We start from the raw sequence: 23346 nt of genomic DNA on the forward strand, positions 1-23346 counted from the left end.
CAGGCCCAGGGGCCCATATCCTCCAAGACTGCCAGAGAAGCTGGTAATCTGGATTTGTATTGTGAAATCTCCTGAGTTTTAAAATGTTGGTAATGAATTCAAATTAAACCACAAAACAAATGGAAGAACATTGCAAGCCCCTAAAACAGATCTGCAGGATGGAGACTGATGGGGCTACTGATTTGGGCCTTTGTGTTGTGGGAATGAGCCTGGGTCCTGCAGGCAAGAGAGTCTGGGGTTGTCATCCTGAATGTGGATTCAGCCCTTACATAACTGGCTGAACTCCCGGTGCTTGTTAACTGGAGCCCTCATGCCGTGGTCCACGGGACAAGTTCTCATGGTGCAGCGTAGTCCCATGTGTTGTAGGAGTTTAGCATTCCTGCCCACTGACCCCTTTACTCAGTTCCACTTAAGAACCCCAGTATCTCTGACAACATCCACCCACATTTCCCGATGGCCCCTCACAGTGAAGCGGTACCACCCCCAATGAAGAACCTCTAAATAGATAAAGTCTCCAGGACCAGCCAGGAACACCAGGCAATGTCCTCTGTGCCCAGCTGCTGTGTGCTCATCTCTTTCCATCCCAGGGGTGACCTCAAACTAGAATAGTGGAAAGCTTGTGCTGATTAGCCCAACATGGGTTTTTACCATCATTAATGCCTCAGAGCAAGATGGTTTTATTCAGTTTCTGGCAGGCTACATGGTACCGCTGAACACGTGGGTAATCATTTAATCATGCACTTGTGACTTGTCTGGAGGATAGTGCCATAGTTCCTTATGAGCAAATTGCTTCTCATTAATGAGGGATCAATAGGTGCATGATCAAAGAGATACCAGCCAGTAGCATTATGAGAATCTCCAGAGACAAGGTCGCAGCACAAAGGCAATTTAAAAATATGCCAAAATTGAGTTGCCATTAAAGTTTGGGGATGTGTTGTCATCAAGAGGGAGCATGCTTGGTGACAGGACATTAGAAGGTAGAGCTGGAAAGAAATACCTCCAGATGGAGTTGCATGAAGTGTGGGAGAGACCCTGAGCCATCATCGGGTATCGCTTTAAAGGTTCCTTTTCTGGAATGCCAGCCACCTGCCAGTCACCTTACCACTATCATTTCATGTCACCGATACACTTCCTTCCTAATGAGACAGATACAGTTATTGCGCCCAATTTACAGACAAGAAGCAGAGACCCAGAACAGTGAGCAATTTGCCCAAGGTCATGCAGCCAGGAAATGGTGGAGCTCAGCCATACTTCTTTATTTATGTTTTGTTTGACATCCTCATAAATAATCGAGAGAAACGCCAGGGATGCCAGTGGCTCCAAGTTCACTACAGAGTGGTTTTGTGGGAATAAACTGCAATTTGCTTGGAAATCTAATTATACGACCAAGTAGAAAACCAGCCTCTGAGCTTTACACTGGGCATAGTGGGAGATGAAGACCCAGGTTGTTTCTCTGGGTTGGCTTGCAACCTGAACAGGGGTGTGCAATCACTGGGGTGATATTAGGAGAGATGTGCCCAGAGCACAGCTGCCTAGAAGATGTGGGGTGATTTTATCCTTTTAGTCATTCAGTAGGATGTCACTAACTGCCTTCTCAGTGCCTAGCATACCACTGTGAGAAAGAGAATATTGTGATGTGGAAGACACACACTGTATTAGTTAGGGGTTCTTTCATGGAGGGGACAGAAACCCAAGGACTTTAACCAACAAAGAAACTTACTGGTTCATGAAATTAAGAAATCCAGGATGATACCCTTGCTTTAGAAGATAGTTGGATCCAGATACTCAAAGTATGTCATGGAAATCAGTCATTCTTCATCCCTCAGCTCTGTTTTACCATGTTGGAGTCATCTCAGGCACGTACTTCCCATGGAGGCCAAGGTAGCAACAGAAACTATGTACTTACACCCTACCTCTGCGAAAGGGAGAGCACTGCTTTCCTAGTAGTTCCAGCAAAAGTGCTGAGGAGGGCCCCATTGGTTTGTCTGGGGCCCCATTCCCATCGCTGAGCCAGTTGCCCTCTGTGTCTGGTGAGGACGCCTGGTGACTCGCCATTCCTTGGCCACCCCAGTAAGCTGGGCAGTGGAGGGAGTGTCACCCAAACCACAGGGAGTAAGAGCAGGAATGGAGCCGCTCCCAAAGGCCATCTGAGGGGCTGTGTTTGGAAGATACAGGAGAGTTGTGGGCAGGCAAATAGAACAGGTGTTCACCACACAGCCTTTGCCTTTGAAGAACTCCCCGGATGGTGGCAGGTGAGCACAAAGCCTCCTATGACTATGCCAGAAGAAGCAGAAAATGCTTATGTACCCCAGGAGAGGATGGGGTAGGGTGGGGAGGCTGTGGCAGGCCCAGGTCACCCCTGCACAAACTCCCAGAGGACGCTTAGTGATTTTGGTTACTCAGCTTCATGAGAGACGTAATCATGCCTGACAGGTCTCATGAAGGAGCAACAGAGTGACCCAAGGGCTGAGATACGAGGACTGGCTGAAGAGCCAGCAGCCAAGAGGGGCTGTAATATATCCTCTAGGTTGTAGCAGGTGGACCACATCCAAGAATCCAGCAAGGCATTGTTTGTATTTTGAAAAAGGTCATTTGGGAAGCTTATAGGAAAATGTGCCCATCTGAGAGGTGAACCCATTGCCCCAGGAGGAGGTGGAGGCAGAAAGAAGAAAGAGAGAACCAGCCTCCAGGGGGGCCTCTCATAGGCCAGTCTCTGAGCTGGAGCCTCACCCTGGTATTCTCCTCTGTCCTCATGCCAACCCAAAGAGGTATAGGCATCCCTGGAAGAGGAAACAGGCCCCGGGAGTATAGGGGCTGGTCCAGGGTCACCAAGCCAGGGAGATGGCAAAGCCTCCAGTATGGAGCTTCGTCCTCCACACTCTGCCACCACCACCCACACGGATGGGGTGGCGACATCCTAAAGGACAAATATGAGAGCCTGTGGGCACCCAGGTTTGGGGAGGAATGTCAGGCTTTTTGCACCACTGCCTTCTGCCTATCCATCCTTCAAGGCTGGACTCAAATTCCAACCTCCTAAGAAGCCCACCGCTGGGAGCCACTGCTCCTCCTCTGAGCTCTCCTCACTCGGAGCTGCTGTGGCTGATACCTGGTGAGGAGACAAGAGTGGTACCACTGACAGACAGGCTCTGGAGCCTCATGGACCAGAATTTAACTCCTGGCTGGAGGTTTTAAACCTTGGCTCTCTGACCTTGGGCAAGTTCAACTATAAAACTGGTCAACGGTATGGCCTGCATCCCAGGGCCAGTGAAGGATTATGGGGAATGAGAGACTGGAAGGTCCATAGTGAGCCCATCACCCAAGTGCCCTTTCTTCACCATCACTGTCACCATCATCATCATCACTTTAGTGTTAAACATAGCTCCCCCCTGCACTGACCTCCAGGTAACCCTTGAATACTAGATCCTTAGAGAAGCCCTCAGTTGACCCTTGGGGTAACACACAGCAGCCACAGCACTCAGAGACAGGCTAGTTCAGTCATAAACCCAGTCACAGGCCCGTGAGCAATGTGCCATCTGCCCTTTGAGCTCAGCTGAGTCCTCTCACCACCTAGGTCCCCTGTTTGTGTCCTGGCCTCCCAGCCATTAAGCATGTTGTATCATTCATCATGCCCTCTCATAACACCCTGTGCTCTAACTCATGGTTCCTCCAATTTCTCTTGTGTACAAGAAAGCTATCTGTTCAAGTGACCCCACAGGTCAATACTGGATAAAACAGAAATAATGCCTGCGATATGCATCAGATACCCAGTAGCTGTATTAGGGGGCATATCCACGTCTTCTCTCCCTGTTAGGCCTTGAGTTTCTTGGGGTCACATGTTCCAGAAAAAGGTATTGAGATTGCTCCTCACTGTTTCTCGTACTGTACACAGACCCTGTCATGCCCGGGACTCAGAGTCCAATGGGTAGGAAGGGAGAACAAATAGCGTACAGATACTGTACAGTAGTGTCAGGCCATGAAATGTGTGCTGTGAAACAAACAGAGCCCATGAGAGAACAGAGTGAGGCATGGGCCTGGGGGACAGGAGCACCATCTCTGATGAGGCAGAGACCAAATCAGCTTTTTCTGAATCTCCTACACCGTGGTCGGTTCCTTATGCAAAGTACGCCATCAAGTTTTAAAAAAACACTTTTCTGTGATACTCCATGAATATTAACGATAGCTCAGCTGTAGTAGGGGAGTTCCTTTTGTTGATTCCTTTCACAGTCTGAATAATTATCTCCTCATTTATCAGTTTCGTAGATCCACATTTTCGTAAATAATTCTGCTTGAGAGAGGCACATGTAAATGTGCCACAGATGCACTGTTACCATTAAGGTAGCATCAGGAGACAGGGCAGTCTCTAGAGGGAAGTTGAGTCAGGCACTCTCTGCCTCTGTAGTCAGATTTTCCACTCTTGCGGCCTCCCAGGGCTTGGGCTCCCTGCCCTCTCTCCCCAGAGACTGCTGGTGCCCAATTCACCTTTGGATTGTTTGCTCCAGCAGGTGCAGCTATTGCCATGTTTGGAAATTGTCTCTTAGTTACTTGTGTTTTCCTTCTGTTTTATGCTATTGCCCAACAATCAGGCATTGCCCAGGCTTCCAAGGCTGGCAAGAGATAAGCAGTCAGTAATAAATGTTCCTGCCACGATTGTTGAAAAGATGGATATATCAACAGCCAAAGAGACATTTAAAAAGCAAACAAAGAAATCACCCACAATACCACCATCCTACCTCAATAACTGATTTAATTTTCACATTTATCACCTTCTGCTCTGGGTCCACATGCACACTTTTTTCCAACTTTGCTCTTACCACAAATGTATCGTTTTTATTCTGCCCTTTTCACCCCCCACTGCACGATCACAAACAATCCCCCAGGTTGTGGTAGACTCCTTATATTAATAGCAGCTGTGTGTGACCCCAGGTTCCACATCCCTAGAATTGTACATTTGGGTTGCTTTCAGGGTTTTGTTATGACTGAACACTGACCATTGTTCCTGATCAGGATAATTTCCTGGAATGTGCTTAATGGGCAAAGACCAAGCCTATGGCATTTTCTACATATTACTTCTGAGAAGGTTCTGTGTTACCACCAGTGTCTAAGTTTGTCATTGTCAGCATATCTGGCCAGCTTTAGAAGTTGTCTTTGTTGTGACTGCAGCCAAACTGCATAATTTACATCCCAGCCACTATCGTAGCTGTGTGACCTTGGGCAAGTTACTTAACCTCTCAGTGCCTCAGTTTCCTTATTTATTAATGGGACAGTAAAAGTAATTACCCTGTAGGTTTGTTGTAAAGATTAATGTCTTAATGTAGTCAGTCCTTACAATTCACAGATTCCATATTTACAAATTCACCTACTCACTAAGATTGATTTGTAACTCCCAAATCAGGACTTGTATTGCTTTTGCAGTCATTCAAAGACATGTGCAGAGTCGCAGAATGTTTTAGGTGCCTAATATACATGTTCCCTACTGAGGCAGAACCCGGGAACACTCTTGTCTTCTTGTCTTAGCTTTTATACTGTAAAGAAGTGTCTTTTTTGCGGTATACTTAGTGCCATGTTTTCCACATTTTTGTGCTTTTTGTTGGTGATTTTGCTGTTTAAACTGGCCCCCAGGCATAGCAGTGAAATGCTGTGTGGTGTTCCTAAGAGCAAGAAGGCTTTGCTGTCCCTTATGGAGAAAATACATGTGTTAGATAAGCTTTGGTCAGGTGTGAGTTGGAGTGCTGCTGGCCACTAGTTCAATGGTAAGATATTAACTATATATTAAAGAAGGTGCTTTTAAACATAACCACACATAAAGCAAGGTTATCTATGGATCAGTTGATAAAAATGTTGTGACCAGAGGCTCATAAGAGCCAGATGCTGTATTTTCTCCTAGGAACATTGGCTCAGTATTCACCACCTCAGTGTTTACAGTGACTTTATAGAACATAACTACCACAAATAATGAGAATCAACTACATGTAATGGCACACAGCACATACTTTTTATGTGATCACTATTACTATTGTTTTTAAAAATGTACATTTTGCTAATTTGGAAGGAACTTAATCACTGACAAGGAAGCACATGTGTTACCATACTTGTTGGTTGTATTTCTTGAGTGAAATAAATCTGATTGATGCAGGGATGTATAAAGGTGTTTGTGAAGACACTGAAGGGTCTGGCATCAGATGGGAGTACTTCTGGAGGGGCTGAAGAGGACACTGCACTTTTTAATTTATTATTATTAAGGTATTATTGATATACACTCTTATGAAGGTTTCACATGAAAAAAAAATGTGGTTACTACATTTACCCATATTTTCAAGTCCCCACCCATACCCCAATGCAGTCACTGTCCGTCAGTGTAGTAAGATGCCACAGATTCACTATTTATCTTCTCTGTGCTGCACTGTTTTCCCCATGATCCCCCACACCATGTGTACTAAACATAATACCCCTCAGTCCCCTTCTCCCTCCCTCCCCATCCACCCTCCCACACCCCTCCCCTTTGGTAACCACTAGTTCCTTCTTGGAGTCTCTGAGTCTGCTATTTTGTTCCTTCAGTTTTGCTTCGTTGTTATACTCCGCTAATGAGGGAAATCATTAGGCACTTCTCTTTCTCCTCCTGGCTTATTTCACTGAGCATAATGTCCTCCAGCTCCATCCATGTTGTTGCAAATGGTAGGATTTGTTTCTTTCTTATGGTTGAATAGTATTCCATTGTGTATATGTGCCAGATCTTCTTTATCCATTCATCTACTGATGGACACTTAGGTTGCTTCCGTATCTTGGCTATTGTAAAAAGTGCTGCGATAAACATAGGGGTGCATCTGTCTTTTTGAATCTGAGAAGTTTTATTCTTTGGGTAAATTCCAAGGAGTGGGATTCTTGGGTCAAATGGTATTTCTATTTTTAGTTTTTTGAGGAACCTCCACATTGCTTTCCACAATGGTTGAACTAGCTTACATTCCCACCAACAGTGGGAGGGTTCCCCTTTCTCTGCCTCCTCACCAGCATTTGTTGTTCTTAGTCTTTTCGATGCTGGCCATCCTTCTGGTGTGAGGCGATATCTCATTGTGGTTTTAATTTGCATTTCCCTGATGATTAGTGATGTGGAGCATCTTTTCATGTGTCTGTTGGCCATCTGAATTTCTTCTTTGGAGAACTGTCTCTTCATATTCTCTGCCCATTTTTTAATCAGGTTATTTGCTTTTTGGGTGTTGAGGCGTGTGAGTTCTTTATATATTTTGGATGTTAACCCCTTGTCAGATATGTCATTAACAAATATATTCTCCCATACTGTAGGATGCCTCTTTGTTCTGTTGATGGTGTCCTTTGCCATACAGAAACTTTTTAGTTTGATGTAGTCCCATGAATTCATTTTTGCTTTTGTTTCCCTTGCTCGAGGAGATACATTCAGGAAGAAGTTGCTCATGCTTCTATTCAGGAGATTTTTGCCTATGTTGTCTTCTAAGAGTTTTATGGTTTCATGACTTACATTTGGGTCTTTGATCCATTTCAAGTTTACTTTTGTGTATGGGGTTAAACAATAATCCAGTTTCATTCTCTTGCATGTAGCTGTCCAGTTTTGCCAACACCAGCTGTTGAAGAGGCTGTCATTTCCCCATTGTATGTCCATGGCTCCTTTATCATATATTAATTGACCATTTATGGTTGGGTTTATATTGGGGCTCTCTAGTCTGTTGCATTGGTCTATGGGTCTGTTCTTGTGCCAGTACCAAATGTCTTGATTACTGTGGCTTTGTATTAGAGCTTGAAGTTGGGGAGCATAATCCCCCCAGCTTTATTCTTTCTTCTCAGGACTACTTTGGCTATTTGGGGTCTTTTGTTGTTCTATATGAATTTTAGAACGATTTTCTCTAGTTCGTTGAAGAATGCTGTTGGTATTTTGATAGGAATTGCATTGAATCTGTAGATTGCTTTAGGCAGGATGGCCATTTTGACAATATTAATTCTTCCTATCCATGAGCATGGGATGTGTTTCCATTTATTGGTATCTTCTTTAATTTCTCTCATGAGTGTCTTGTATTTTTCAGAGTCAGAAGGTCTTTCACTTCCTTGGTTAGGTTTATTCTTAGGTATTTTATTCTTTTTGATTCAACTGTGAATGGAATTGTTTTCCTGATTTCTCTCTCTGCTAGTTCATTGTTAGTGTATAGGAATACCACAGATTTCTGCGTATTAATTTTGTATCCTGCAACTTTGCTGAATTCAGATATTAGATCTAGTAGTTTGGGAGTGAATTCTTTAGGGTTTTTTGTGTACAATGACACTGCATTCTTTATGGTAATGTAATATCAGGAATGGGGACAGGAACAAGCCAACGTGTGAGATTGGGCTTTAGAGAAAACTGAACTTAGACCTGGCCGTATTCATGCTAAAGGATGTGAAAATATCATTAATCTTGAACTAAAGCCTGCATTGATATATTTTAGCTGCATAAGAATATAAAATGACTTGAGATATCAGGGGTGAGAACACATTTATCTATTGAAGCAAAAAACTAGTCCCCCTGGTCTGACAGAGGTTGTTTTCGGATTTGTAGATGTGTTATACATGAAATATCTCTCACAAAGGCTTAGACCCTAAACCACATTTTGTTACACATCGAACAAAGTGCTGCTATCCACCTGAAGTAGGAATGCATAAATTGGGATCATCCCAGGAAATCCAGGCTGTGGGGTAGTAGTGCCTATGTGTGCCTTCTATTTTGAGCCTCAGAACAAAAGCAGATGCACCCCTGCAGGAACAAAAACAGTCTCCCGCTCACTGTTCTGTGTGTGTGTTATGGGCCTCTCAGAGGCTGTTTATAGGTGAACAGCTAGGCACCCACCACCTGGGCTCTGATTGGAGATGCTTCGCCCATCAGAACAGCAGTTTCCTCCCTGTGTGGGAGTGGGCAGTGGCCAGGGCTCCTGTAATGAGGAGTGGAGCAAGCGATTGTCTCTCTTCCAGGATATTAAAGCATTTGAAAACTAAGGACCCCATGCAATTGAGACTGGAGCACTTGGAGCAAGGGTTCTCTGTCTATGTCAACGGGGCCAATTCTGAACTGAAGACAGCACCGCGGAAAGCCATCCATGCTGACTTAAGAAGTGTCTCGCTAACTGAGGGGACACACGGTGAGTGCAGGCCCAGCCAGGCCAACCAACAGCTCTGGTAACTAATTAGGGACAATGGAGCCACCTCCTATGCGCATGAAGTTACCAGCACAGACCTGGTTAACCTACACAGGTTAACCACTCACTTGTCCAGAAAGAGAGAGAATGAAAGGGAGAAAAAAAAAAATCCTTTTTTATTCCTTTTTTAAAGTAGTCCTGGCCTCCATTTCCCCAGGGCAGAGGTGTCCAGAGCAGTAAATTCCAGGCTTCCTGGCTTTTACGTTTCCCATTTGCCAGGAATTTAAGGAAATGTCTAGGGTAATTTTAATTCTGCCTCACTTTCTCTTGATATGTATTAACTTCAGTATGTAACCCCTGTGTGATATTTAATTTTGCTGTTTGTTCATTTCTGAATTTAATCCATACTCCACATACTTTAAATGGATTTCTTGTGTCCTATAATAAAAGCATAGAAAGTCTGTGAAGCATAGAAAATAGAATAGAAAGCATACAACCCAGTGGCTGGCCCAATACAAAAGTGATTTGGTGGCCCAGTGAATGAAATGGCACAGCACATGGAGTCAGGTCCCAGTTTGGTCATGTTACTTTGAGGAAGCCATTTTGTCTCTCTGTGTCTTTGTGTCCTCATCTTTAAAATGGGACTAATAAGGGTGCCTATCCCTAGGGTGCCAGAGCGCCCTTGAAGGCAGGCTGCTTTGCTGAGGCTAGTGTGCTACCAAGTTACAAGAAGAGGATTTAGAATGAGGCAGAGCCAGGTTTGAGCCCTGTTCTGCAACTTTCTGGCTTTGAGACATCTGGTAATTGGGTCCTCTCTGACCCTCAGTTTCCTCTTCTGTAAAATGGGAGTAATTATGACCACCTTGCAGGCTTGCCAGGAAGATTAAATGATATAAGAATTGTAAAAGGTCTAGCATACAGTAATCTTGATGGCCTCACAGCTTTGGTAAGATCCCAAGACGTTAATAGACAGTTACAGTCAAAACAACAAGGGAATAAAAGGAGAAAGTGATGTCCCAAAGCCTTCCCCTCAGGGAGCCACTGCAATTCACCATGGAGTTTAGCATGAGCTTCCTCACCCTCAGGGCAAAGAGGGAAATGGGCTGACTTTTCTAGCTTTCACGGAGGAGGATCTGGGCAGACCCTCTGCTAGTTAGGAGAATCCAGCCTTTCCTGGTCAGGTTTCAGGGAGGTACAAGTAACAGGAGCCTCTGGCAACACCAGCTGTACATTTACTCATTCAACAGGTCTCTCTCTTTTATACAAATGCTAGCCTGTGGTGCACACTGCCCCATACCCTGCTTCTGTATCACAGGGATTGTCCCTTTTGTATATAGTAGACCTGCCCAATTCAGCTCTACAGTATGTATCTATTATTCCGTAACACGGAGGTGCTGTGACTTACTACCCATTCCCTTTACACTGGGCACTTAACTTGTTTCCTAACGCTTTGACACTACAAATGATACTAGAGTGACTAGTACCACATACAAAACTTTGGGTTCACTGATACACATTTTAGCTGGAAGTCATGTATCTACTGTCATGTGAGTTTGTTACTGGTGCCTTACCAAGTGTCCTGCCTTCATCTCTGGTACAGATAGTGGACGAAGAGCCCTGTCTCGAGAAGCTGAAGAAGCTTTAAGACGCAATTCATGGACAGCCCCCAGCAAAGTCCAGCGCCGAGGATGGCACCAGGTCTGTAAACACTGGGCAGCATCAAGACGATGGCCCCAGCTCACACTTAAGAACAAGCAGGGTTAGTGTTTGTGGAAACAGTATGAGAGCGTTCGGAATCCCCATGGGCAGTGGGTGGGTCTGGCCGGGCACTGCCATGGTGCTCTCTCTGCTTGTAGCACTGGCCTCTGGAGAGCGAAGGGCCCTTGGGATCCCCCAGCCCACTCTGCAGCATGGTCCCTTCAGGATGGGGCCACCCCAGGCCCTCTCGAGAGTGTCATAGGTCACTCTCATAGCCCTGTCATGCTGATTCATTCTGAGGAGAGGCTTAAGCAATGGTATGTGTGTATATATACTTTTAATCCTGTATTCACCAAGAATGGGCAGTACTCCCCTATAACGTTTTGCAGTGTACATTGTGCATGGGTCTATAGTAAATACTTTCATATACTTTGTTAGCCCATCTCTGTAATAACCCTGTAGGTCCACAAGTATCCTCATTGTGCCACTGAAGAAACTGAGCCCCAGAGAGGTAAGGTGACTTGCTCAGAGTCACACAGCTATTAAGGGAGGAGGGTAGGCTACAGTTTGAACCCTGGGCCTGTGACTCCAAACCCAGAGATCTAGCTCTCTGCTGGAGCATTTGAGGGTCTGTGACTAAAGGGGGATGGTGTTCCTGCCTGCTGACTCCCAAAGCCTTATCTTTGCAGAGGAGCAAGTCCTATAGGGCACACAGCCTAGAGGCCTCCTTTGTCCCCAGCAATGAATGTTAATTTCTCATTAATGAGGCCTTTCTCCACTTCCTATTTTAGATGGTCCTTCTAGTTGTTTTGAGTGCATTCTATTATCAGGAGCCATATTTGCATCTTAGACTGTGACTTAATGGCTGGCCCCAGAGTCTCAGCAATTTAAAAAACTTGGCCTAAGATTAATTAGCATCCCTCCCGAGTCTCTCCCTGTGGTCCCACACTTCACAGGGCCTAATCATGGCTAATTTCCTGGCTTCCTGATGCCATGAAGGCTGTAATTGTCCTTCTGCTCTGTATCAGTCAGGGGTCTGTCAGTGCCTAACAATAGAGACCACTAAAGCTATTTTAATTAGAAATTAATGTAAAACAGGGAATCAGGTACTTACAAAATCCTTGGGCTGGCCAAAGGATGGGCTCTGAGCTGGGCGTCCAGGAATGGCACCCCGCATCCTAGCATGGCCTGCCAAGAAAGCTGCTCCTTGTGCACTGTGGAGAGGGGAGGGATCAGCATCAGGACTGTGTCACCTTCGCTGTGACTCAGGGATCAGCAAACCACCGCCACAAGCATTGGCCTCGCTGTCCTGCGCATGCTATAGCAACACTGCAGAGGGACACCCTGCCCATAGCCTGTCCAACCACAGTGGGAGGTTGAAAACCCTCCAGCACCACCACTGGCTTAGAGCAGAAACAGCTGGCATTTGTCCCCTCCCATGCACCTCATTTCTGCTTCCCCTACCTCATATGAGGCCCTCTGCTCACCCGCACCTAAGTCGCATCCAGAACCCCAGCTGAAAGGGGGCCTGGAGCACACAGTGTCTGGCTTTCCCACCTCTACTGAACAGAAAGGAACCCTAGAAAGCAGAGTGGGGCCTGGGGTTCAGCCCATCCCCCGCCACTATCACATCGACTCTGCTCCATCCACATGAAACCCTTTGGGGATCACCCCTCAGAGATAGACAAACCATATAGACTAGAGTATTCAGAAGTGGTGAGTGGACTAGAAGCCACATCATGAAAGAAATCACCCTCTAATTTAACAGACATTTATTACCATGGGCCAGGCGCAGAGCAAGGCTCTGGAGATAAAAGCAGAAAGTCCAGTCAGGCTCAGTTCCTCCTGTGAAGACATAGGAACTGCCTAACCTGGAGAAGGCACAACCACCATTTTCCAATGCAGAGGACAGGCCTGGTAGACTCCAAAAGTTAACAGCTTGAAGCCGAGGGCCAAACTTGCCCCCAGATAATGTTTTTTGGATGCATACAGTTTAAAAAAAAACTTTGTCACTTGCTAACATTTAAATGCAAAAGATTTTTTATGTTTTCTAAAAGCTAGATTCCTACTCTCATGGACCCCACATTGGGCTGCCCTCTGGTAAGGCATCCAGTAGTGTGAGCCAAGTAGTGGTTGCCTCCTATAGACAGGGCACAAGCCCTCCTGTTTACCACAGTCCCCACGTTTTCAGCCCCAGTGCTGAGGCCAAGTGTTAGTTGGGGTTTGTTATCATCTTCTGGCTACAACTTCTCTTACACCCAGAAGGCTTCCCACCTTTCCATTTCCCACATGGCTTATTGGGGCATTTGAGCCAGGGGCCCCTAGAGGGAAGAAGGAAATGGGCTTTGAAGTTAGACAAACTACTCACTATCTGTGTGCCTGGAGCTGGCAGTGTGACCTCTCTCAGCTTTGCGCTCATCATCAGTAAAACCTCCCAAGGCTGCTGGGAAGAATGTGCGCACAACGTGCATCACAGGTGGTCCATCAGGGGGGTCTGTCTGCTGCTTCAGGTAGGAGCACCTGGTGGCAGGTGACAGACAAGTCCAGAAGAATGGTTGAGAGAGATCACAGATTCAGGAACCCGGCGGCCTGGGCTCACAGCTGTGGCTCCACCACTTATGTCCCATCCTATATAAGCTACTTAGCCTTACTGAGGTGCCTGTTTTCTTCTCTGTAAGTGGGGCTGACAACTGTGCCTGCCTCAGTGGGGTAGTTAATGGGGATTGAACGGGCCAGTCTGTAGAGTGCTGCTGGCAGTGCCCGGCATGGAGGAAGCAGCCTGTAAATGGTAGCCACTATTATAATCAGTAGAGGACACATGCCAAGGGTGGCTCTTCCCTCTAATGTGTCCCTTCTCTCAGTCCTTCGTTCATTCTGTGACCACTTCCTGAGCACCTTCACAGTTTTGGATACTTGCAGGTGCTGGGGTCAAAGCAGACAGCCCCCGCACTCCTGGGAGTTCATGTTCACGGGAGGTGGGTGAGGAGGCAAAGGACCCAAAGCCAGCAAGCAGATAAACAAGTCCTGTGCAGGGGAGAGAAGAAGGGGTTGAGATGGACAGTGTCTGGGGAGAGAGTTACCCTAGATAGGTAAAGTTTCCTGGGAGCCACACCTGAGCTGACACCTGAAGATGAGACAGAGCAGCCGCGGGTGGGTCTGGCGGGAGCCTCCCAGTGGAGAGCATGTGGGGGCAATGGGAAGTGGGGGCAGGGCAAAAAGAGGCTTGGGTGACCATTGGTCTCGCTGCCCCAGGCTCCCACTCCAAGTGCACTCAGTGCCTCCCCGGTTTTGTCAGCTTGTTGTCAGAACATTCTTAGTGTCAACAGCAGGTCCGTGGAAGGTAAGGGCTACACAGAGCAAAGAACACTGCCCCCAGTGTACAGAGGGCTGGTGCGGGGGTCAGGGATCACACAGGGCCTGGAAGGCCCAGGGAAGAAGATGGATTTCATTTTAAATGTGAGGAAACCCCAGAACATTTTCAGCAGGAGAGTTACATGTTGGGCTCATGTCTAGGAAAGACCTCCCGCTGCCAAGTACTGTGGGGGGACCAGGAGGGAGGCTTTGAGGCAGAGCTCCCTGTGAGCCTGCCTACCTCTGCCTTTTTCTTTCTAGCAACCTTCCCCAGCCCCTGGGCTCACAGCTGTTTCCTGCCTGCAACTTCCCCTGACCACCTCAGCTTCTTCCATGTCACAGTGTTTCACTCCCTCAGTATTTGTTCATTGAAATTTTCTTTTCCAGGAAATCTTTCTCCCAGCCTGGTCTGCTTATCAGCCTGGATGGGACGCCCACTTCTGCCCTGCCAGGCTCTGACTGCAGGTGGGGGCCAGGTCAGACAAGTCTAATCCTGCCTGCCGAAGAGCTGCACCTTGAGCAGGGACTGGGTCCCCTAGCCTCTCATCTCAAGGAGGCTGCAAGAGGACCGGACATAGACTCATGTGCCAACTGCACTACTATTGTCAGAAGGAAGAGGAACTGGATTGGCTTCCTTTGGCCCCGAGAAGTGGAGTTAAATAGAAAATTTCTCCATGGTAGAAAGTATGTGAACAGATTTGGGGTGCATAGAATAGGGAGGAAGACAGTCTCTCTATCCTCACCCTTTTGAATGGGCTCCACTATCCTTGGAGGCAGCCAGGGGCAGGCAGAGTGGTCAAAGAAGCAGATCTGCAGTGGCCAGTAGTGGCCAATTCTCAAAAGCCACCCTATCAGAAGAGGGACCACAGTCCTGTGCCAGTCCTGGGGTTTCTCTTGTACAGCTGTGCACAGCAGGAGGGACAGGCAGGGCCACAGTCATTTGGTATATTTACAGGTCAGCAGGGTCCCAGCAGTCACAACGCACAGTGAGCCCTGCGGTTACAGCCTGCTCCCAGCCTGCACCGCATCCTCCCTGTCACCTCCCTGCATTCTTCAGCTTATCTTGCCAGTTTTTCTGAGTGTCCCCCTAACCTCTCTTGAGTCACCCATCCCCTTTCCACTGACCAAGCCTTTGCTTCTTTCTCTCTTAGAAGAAAAGTAATTTCCCTTCTTAGGGTCTTGCCTAGCAGCTAGGATGCACTTTGGGGTAAGCTGCTGCTAACGGAAGAGGCTGCCTCAGGTCCACAGACCAGAGGATCCCTGGGCCAGAAAGTCACAGAGTCATCCAAACGTGGGCAGAGAGGCTGATGAGCTCCTCCTGTAAGAGCCTTCCCGGGACTCTCCATTTCTGGGGGAACCAGGAAGGCGAATGGCGATGCCGTTCAGGGCCTCCAAGCTGCCACCTTCACTGTGGAGTGGGCTGGGGTGATAAATGGGCTCTTGCTGGTACTGTCCTCCCCCCCCACTACTTCTCAGCCTTAGATCTTTCTGCTGCTATCAGTGGATTAAGATTTATGGCTTCCTCAGCCTTGTAATACTTGGGTGGACAGCAGCCTAATCAACAGAGCCCTCGTTTACCAAAATGCTGTCAGATTTGATGAACGTCATTGGCTCTTAGCATTAAATTGGTAGTGAAGGGATTGGCCTTCCAGCAATTTACTGTGGGGGGTGGGGGGCGCTTTCCTTAAAGGCTTGGAAAGCAAGTTCATTGCAGTCACTAAAGCAAAGGCTTTGCTTTCCCTCTACGGCTGTGTCCAGGGTTTCCTGTGTGGGCGAGGTAGCGTGAGCTCCTCCTGGGAAGCTCACAAGTGAAAATGTGAAGCATGGGGAGCCTTTCTCTTTGTTTTCCTCTTTCTGAGTTTTGAAAACCTCTGCAGGTAGGACAATAAATGAAACGACCCATAAAGCACTGGCCTTTGCAGTGACCTTGCACCACACAGACTGTCAGAGTGTCCAGTGCGGTTATTTTGTAGGAGATCAGACAAATCCGGGAAGAACACATCAAATAAGGTAGATTTACTCCCCACCTCAAACCTGTCTTTGTCAGTATCTTTGGAATTCTCCCACCTTTGGAGGGAGCCAGTTACATACTGCACAGCCTGTGCAACCACACAGGGCAGCCCCCTGGCTTGTTCTTTTTGTTCCAATTGACAATCAGCGTTAATGCACACTTCGCAAAACACTTGGCTAAGAGGGGCGGCAGATACACACAAATAGCTCTGGACATGACACTGGGCTGAGTACAAAACAAGCTAGACTTGGGCTGGCAAACTGGAATGTGGGTGTTTGGGTGTTTAACTCCTGTCCTGGTGTATGCTTGATACTGCAAGAGTCTACCCAGATCTGGCTGCTGCAAGTAGGCAGAAGACAGCAGCCACTTAGAAACGCCCACTCTGGGTAAAGCAGTGTGCCAACTGGGGAGCCAGCCAAGAGCTCAAGCATCATCCTTGCAAGGGCGTGAAGGTAGGAAGCAGAGAGCAGGCTTTTTCTGGGGGCTGGGCTAGAACCTGCCAGCCTTGTGCTCCTCTTTAGGAGGTGGGTGTCCTCATATGGGTGGGGCTGCTCCACCTCCTCCCAGCTGTGGCAGAAGCACTCCCCTGGGGCTGGGGCAGGAGAGCAGGCCAGATGGAGGGACTGTTTATTCCCCTCTCTGGCACCCACTCAGCATTTAGGAACTCTGGGCCATGTTAATTTTGTCACATATTGCTTCATATGCATGTTCTGTTAGGTGTGCTGTGTGAACTCCTTGAGGCTAGAGCACTGTTTTTTAAAATATTGTTTTTATCTTGACATGTTACCTAAACTTTGTATGCAGTCAGTACTTGGCAAGGACTTCCAAATTAAGTCTCTTAAATGCATCCCCACCACAAACCTGTCTCCTGATATCTTGACCAAGGTGAGCAGTTGTGCAAAGCTCTTGGGAAGGAAGGGTGATATTTCTGGGGAAAGGGAGAATGGGAAAGCTGCAGAAGAGAGACACACCTGGGCTTTCCTCCTTGACACTGGAACTCTTTCTCTTACTCATAATTCAGATCAGACCAACAGAGCTGCATTAATCTCAACTCTCTTACTTGCTAGTGGGAAATTCCCAAATGGGATTCAGGCATGGCTGGATCCTGGTGCTCAGGCAGTGTAGTAGGGCTTGTTGTCTATCTCTCAACTCTGCGTTTCCTCATGTTGCCCTGCATGATACAAAATGGCCATCAGTATCTCCTAGCTTAGATTCTTTCACCCTGCTATTGCATCTCTGGCTCCCCTGAACCAATCAACCACTAATCACCAGTCATCTAATGCTCAGATAGGAAGACCTGGGTCATATGCCCCACCTACCCATGGACTCAGTTCCACATGAACACTTGGATTGGGGTCAGAGAGGGGAAGGATTTCCCAAAAGAAAACAGGGTGCTTATATCAGAAGACATGGGAATATGTGCTAGGCAGGCAGAAACCATAGCACCCACCACAATACCTCAGATATCTCACACCACTCCAACTTTAATGTGTGCATAGATCACCTGGGGTCTTGTTAAAATGTAGGTTCTGATTCCTAGGTCTGAGATGGGGCTTGAAATTCTACATTTCTTACAAATTCCCAGGAGAAGCCAGTGCTGCTGCTCCGTGGATCACACATAGACTAGCAAGGCCCTAGGCCAAGCCCTTCCTTTGCAGATAAAGGAACAGAAACCGACAAGGGGCCAGACTGCATCCCAGGCATGGACCTCATGCCTAGTGGTCCTCCCTCCCTCCTCCTCTCTTGCACTGTTGCAGCATTTAGATGCACTGAATTGTTCCTAGGGAGGAAAGAGGAATTCACTCTTCCCTGGGAGTATCATGGGAAGTCCATCTCAGAGGAACCTCAAAGCCTTTACAAGCTTCATCCTGGCCTGAGGCAGGAAAGCCTCCATGAGTCTCCTGGCCCGAAAGCCCCAGGTTTTCTTTGCCCTGCGTAGCACTTACCCTCCATGGACCTGCTGTTGACACTAAAAACGTTCTGAGAACAAGCTGACAACCTGGGAGGCAGTGAGCGCGCTTGGAGTGGGAGCCTGGGGCAGCGAGACCAATGGTCAAGAGGGAGGCGGAGTGAAATGCATGGCTCCAGAAACTGCAAAGCCTACTCTGAGTCTGGGGGGCATCGCTGGGTGACAGGACCTCCTGCAGAAGGAAAGGTCTCCTGGCGCTGCTCCCTTTTGTACCCCTGCTTCCTCCCTGTTTTCTGACAGGAGCTCCCTGCCTGCCTCTTACACTCTCTCTCCAAGGTCTCTGCCTGTAGAATGATCTGTAGCTGAGTCCCTGCCCTTTTTGAATGTTAGATATCCTCAAGAAATTCTTTAATTTCCTTCTGTTCTCCCCAAAGGCCATTGTAGCCTGGGCTGGCCACATTTATTCTTCACAGGCCTGCTGAGGGCAGTAAGGCCTGGTGGTTTAGAACTGGGGTCGGTCAGCAAACTACAGCTCTTGGCCAAATCTGTTTTGCAACAGCCTGTTTTTGTAAATAAAGTGTATTTGGGACCTAGCCATGCCCTTTTTTAAGGCATTATCCATGGCTGCTTTCCGACTACAGTGGGACAGTTAAAATTGTGATGGAAACCATATGGCTGACAAAGCCTAAAATGTTTACTCCATACAGGGAATGTTGGCCCATCTCTGGTTTAGAACAAGGCCCCTGGAGCCACCCTGCTGGGGTTCGAATCTAAGCTTTGCAGCTTCCTAGCTGTGTGACCTTAGGCATGTGGCTTGCAGCCTCATGCCTCAGTTTCTCCATGGGTCGGTCTGCATTCAGTGACACGGCTCGTGGTGTGGAGGTGCAGGTGGGGGTGGGGGTGGTGAGTTCTGGCCTCACTACTGGGAGACCCACGGGACAGTATGTGATGGCATCCTGTTTTCATTGTCAGAATAATACCTAAGCCCACTCAGCTTCTGGGAAAGCTGAGTCCTACAGGATAAAGGCTTCTAGGGCTGGGGGATGAGGGGAAATGTGTGGTTTGAGGCGTTATCCCTCAGCTGGGTAATAGGTGCCGTGTACTTGGCTTCGTGGGCCTCTTTCTTCTCACAGTAACAGGGCCGTGGTAGGGCACAGTGCAGAGTGAAACATTTAATGGGACCATCTCTCTCAAATTTGTGCATGCACAGGGCTCTTTAAATGTTGCTGCCTGGGCACCTGGCTTGTGCCACCCTGGTCCCAGCCAACTCTGACTCCAGCACTGGAACAGGTGGCAGTTTCTTTGCTTGACTGATGCAGTGGGCTTGCTTCTAGGGGCCATGGTGGATGAAACATACACCTGTGGGCCGGTTGCCCCCTGTGTAAAGTTGATGCCATGTGAGGTGCATGGTGCAGCCCGATTGCACTGTGTGTCATGCCAAGAGCTCAGCTTATATCACTGTGAGTCATTCTCATGGCTGTTCTGTGACAAAGTGTTGTTAGTGCTGCATTAATAGATATGGAAACTGGTGCTCAGGAGGCTTATGTGACTTGCTCACAGTTGTACAGGGAATAAGCAAAAGAGTTCTAGGAATCAAATTGAACCAGTCTACCTGCGTTTAGAACCCAGGCCCTTCACCACACATGGCAGCTCTAATATAACCACAAAAGATGACTGGTGCCCAAAGGAGAGTTAGCAACTAGGATTCTGCTTGGCCTCATATAACAGACACTGGACCATGGGGGCTACAGACTTGTTGTTCTCCTGTCACATGAACAAGGCATTTGGAGGCAGCCAGGCTGGTGGGACACATAGCTCATGCCCCCCAGGACTCAGGTTCCTTCTGTTTTTCCATTCTTAAAATATGGCTTTCTTCCTTATTCTTGCAGGATAGCTGCTCTGAAACCAAATATCATATCCACATTCCATCAAGAAGAAGGGTAGATGGATAGAGGGCAAAAATTCTGTGTCACTGAGTGAGTCTTGCTTAGCAGGAAAATAGCAGCTTCCTGAGCAGCAACTTCCACAGACTTTCAGCCACTCACATGTGGTTCACACAGCCATTCTGAGCTGCAAGGTCTCCTAGCGATGTGAGTGTCTTAAAGGGGCATGTTGCTGCTTCAGCAGAGTCAGGGTTGTCTTAGTAAGGATGGAGGGGGCAGCAGATAGCTTTTGGGTAGGCAGAGAGTATCTCCAAAGCTAAGTAGGATTTGGATACATGGAGAAGATTTGGGAGAATGGCCTTAATGTTGGAAGAACAGCACGAGCAAAGGCAGAGAGGTGGGAGAGTTTAGGGCACAAGAAGGGTCAGGACTCTGTCACAAATCACAGAAATTCTATTCACATTGGCTTAAGTGAAAAAGAAGGTTTCAGTGGGTCTTGCTTCAGGCATGGCTGGCTCCAGGGGTTCTGAACAAGCCCCTCAGGACACTGCCTCAGTTTCTCAGCTCTCTTTATTTTGTGTTGGGGCAAGATGGTTCCCAGAAGCTCCTGGCATAACTCCCTTTACTTTGTACCCCTGCAGGAAGAGCATACCTTCTCCCCACAGCTCTAGCAGGAATCCTGGGCTACTCTCATTGGCTGTCTTAGGCCATTCCCACCCCTGAACCAGCTGACCAGGGTGTGTGAAATGGTCTGACTGGCCAGGCCCAAGTCACATCTCTACCCCTGGGCCACACGTGGACTGAGCATTGGGGAGGGAGGAAAATGAGGGAGGTATTTTCAGAAGGATGGGAATGGATGCTGGACTGACAAACTGCAGCTACTCGGGACACAGGGCACAGTTTTGTGGGGTGTGTGACTATGTGAAGGAAAGGTAGCTTGGGGCCAGATTGTCGGAAACTTTGCATACCAGGTATACTGTTGGGAGTACAGGTTTGGCTGCTAAAGCAGGGACACCCAAATAACAGCAGCTAGATCAACATGGCAATTGATGTCTTTCCAACACAGCAGTCAGTGGTGGTGAGTCACCCTGCTCGGAGAGCTCATGGAGGAACCCAGGCACTAGCTCTTCATTGTTCCACCATCCTCCAGATGTTCAGATGTTGCCCCCTTCCCATAGTCCTTGGTGGCTTACCATCACCTCCACATCCCAGCAGGCAAGACAGGGCTAGTGCCTTCCCTTTATGGGCACAATCTTGAAGATGCACATAACCCTCCCTCCCACCCACTCCTCAGTGGCCAGAACATGTTCATGTGCTCCATGCCAGCTGCAGGGGAAGCTGGGAGCACCACGCACACATCTGGAATCTCAGTGCAAAAGATGGGGAAATGGACACTGGGGGATAAGCTGCAGTCTGCCATACCAGGCCAAAGAGTAGGTTTCCCAAAGAGTGATCCTAGGAATGCTAGGAGAAAGAGAGGCCCTACCACACACAGCCTCCCAGGCCCCAAAAGTCTGAGAAATGTTCCATGCTATATTTTGTTCTAGGGTATCCATAGTTTGGGGGCAGGAGGAAGAATATATTAAAGGCCCTGTGAAGGCCTAAGGAAAAAACCCCAGGGTTTCCTAAACTGATTTGATCACAAAGCCTGATCTGGGAAATTAAACCATTACAAAAATTCTACTGGTATGTTATGTCAGACCAAAGAGTTGCTAAAATTTTTGCTGAAAACGCCTTGGGCAGTAGGAACTGGTAAAGACTTGAACAGAGGTTGGCCTGCACAAGCCAGTGCTAGGCTGGTTTACATCAGGCCGTGACTGCTGTTGTAATGGACATACTACCTTATAGTCAACTCTGAAGTGTGAGTCCCTCTGAGGAATCAAGATGTTCATTGCACTATATCTGAAACGGTCTGAATTTTTGTGTGTAGAAATCTGTGCAGATCAGAACGGAAGCTGGCCCACGGCTGCACATTGAGCCTCCTCTGGACTATTCTGAAGATTTTGAGCCATGTGGGGATGTGACTGTCAAGGCAAAGGATCCTTCTGGAGATCATCCACAGGTAGGAATGGCCTCAGCTCAGTGGCAGAGCAGCTCTTGGGGGCATTTTGTAATAGCGATTACATCCTTTTTTCCTTCACTCATTCATGTGCCTGCATTCCCTCATGCTTGCATTCATTTCTCACACTTTAATTAGCATGCAAACCACGTGCTAGGCACTCTCCTAGGTACCCTGGGTCTAGAGGTCAGTAAGTCTGGTATCTGACCTGAAATGGGTAACAGCACACAATCCCTGTACCTTGAGAGGGAGCTGAGAGGTGGGGCAAGACATGGCAGGACCAGGAGGGAGAGTGTCCAGGAAGGCTTCCAAGAGGGAGTGACATTTGTCTAGGTCCTAAAAGCTGAATAAGTGTATGAGGAGCAAGGAGGGGTAGGCAGGTAGAGCTGACACTCAGCCTGTCCACACCTGTGTGCATGCACCTATTGTTAAGTATTTCCCCTGGTGCAAGAGAAACCACACATGGAAATACCCAGAGGCCTTGTGTAGCTCAGGGTCCATGGCCATGCAGCCGCTGATGAGATAGATGATAGGGCATTTCAGTCCCCATCCTGGAGCTGTCATATGCTTTCTAGTCCTTGGACCTGCAGTAGTACACCCCAGTCCTCCAGGTAGCAAGCAATGGTTTGGCATCTACTTTTGAGCATCAGGCCCTGTCCTAGGCACCAGAGACACAGAAATGCACAAAACTGATGAGGAGCCTGCAGTAATTTTAGGTATTGATATGTCCTGTGACAAAAACAGACAGGGGAGATAGGGCACTGTGGAGACGGGACAGTGTGGGAGAGAGAGCAACATTAGACAGGTAGAGAGGGAAGGAAAGCATCTTGCAGATTGGACAGTTCAGCTGAAACCTGATGGTTAAGAAGGAGCTGGCTTAGCAGCAGGATATGGGAAAAGCATTCTGGCCAGAGGGAACAGCAAGCACAGATGACGTGAGGCTGGGCTTGCTCAAGGAGCTCAATGCAGGCAGGGCATGGGCAGGGGAAGCAGAGAACAAGGTAAGGCTGGAGGGGCTGCGGGGCAGACCAGGCAAGGCACAGTGAGCCAGCATGGGAGCCAGGGAGAGGGCGGGGTGGAGAATTGGATTTTATTCCAAAGGCATCACTTTTATAATTAGAATGGGTGCATGTGTCATCTCCATAGTTACATATGAGCAAATTATTGAGAGGCAGCAAGTCAAAGTCAAGTTCCTCAACCAGTCCCTGCCCTGTTTGCCCAAGCTGCAGATTCCATAGCCTCACCAGAAGGACTGACTCTTGTTTCTGTGTGCCTCCTCTGTACTGGAAACCTGCTTTTAGGCC

General features: G+C 47.8%; 1 protein-coding gene across 9 annotated transcripts in view; it reads left to right on the forward strand.

The window, feature by feature from the left end:
* The window catches only part of KATNIP (katanin interacting protein), a 196361-nt gene that overhangs the window by 52217 nt on the left and 120798 nt on the right, over positions 1-23346 (forward strand). For all 9 annotated transcript variants that reach the window (XR_008992153.1, XM_057487074.1, XM_057487067.1 and 6 more), the window contains 3 exons: positions 8968-9134; positions 10732-10829; positions 21914-22045. Coding sequence is in view for 8 of the 9 variants with exons in the window: in XM_057487074.1 (XP_057343057.1) it covers positions 8968-9134; positions 10732-10829; positions 21914-22045 (397 nt within the window). In the remaining variant the exon portion in view is untranslated. The remainder of the gene's footprint in view (positions 1-8967; positions 9135-10731; positions 10830-21913; positions 22046-23346) is intronic.

Source organism: Manis pentadactyla, chromosome 10 (genome assembly GCF_030020395.1).
Source record: "Manis pentadactyla isolate mManPen7 chromosome 10, mManPen7.hap1, whole genome shotgun sequence".
NCBI lineage: Eukaryota > Metazoa > Chordata > Mammalia > Pholidota > Manidae > Manis > Manis pentadactyla.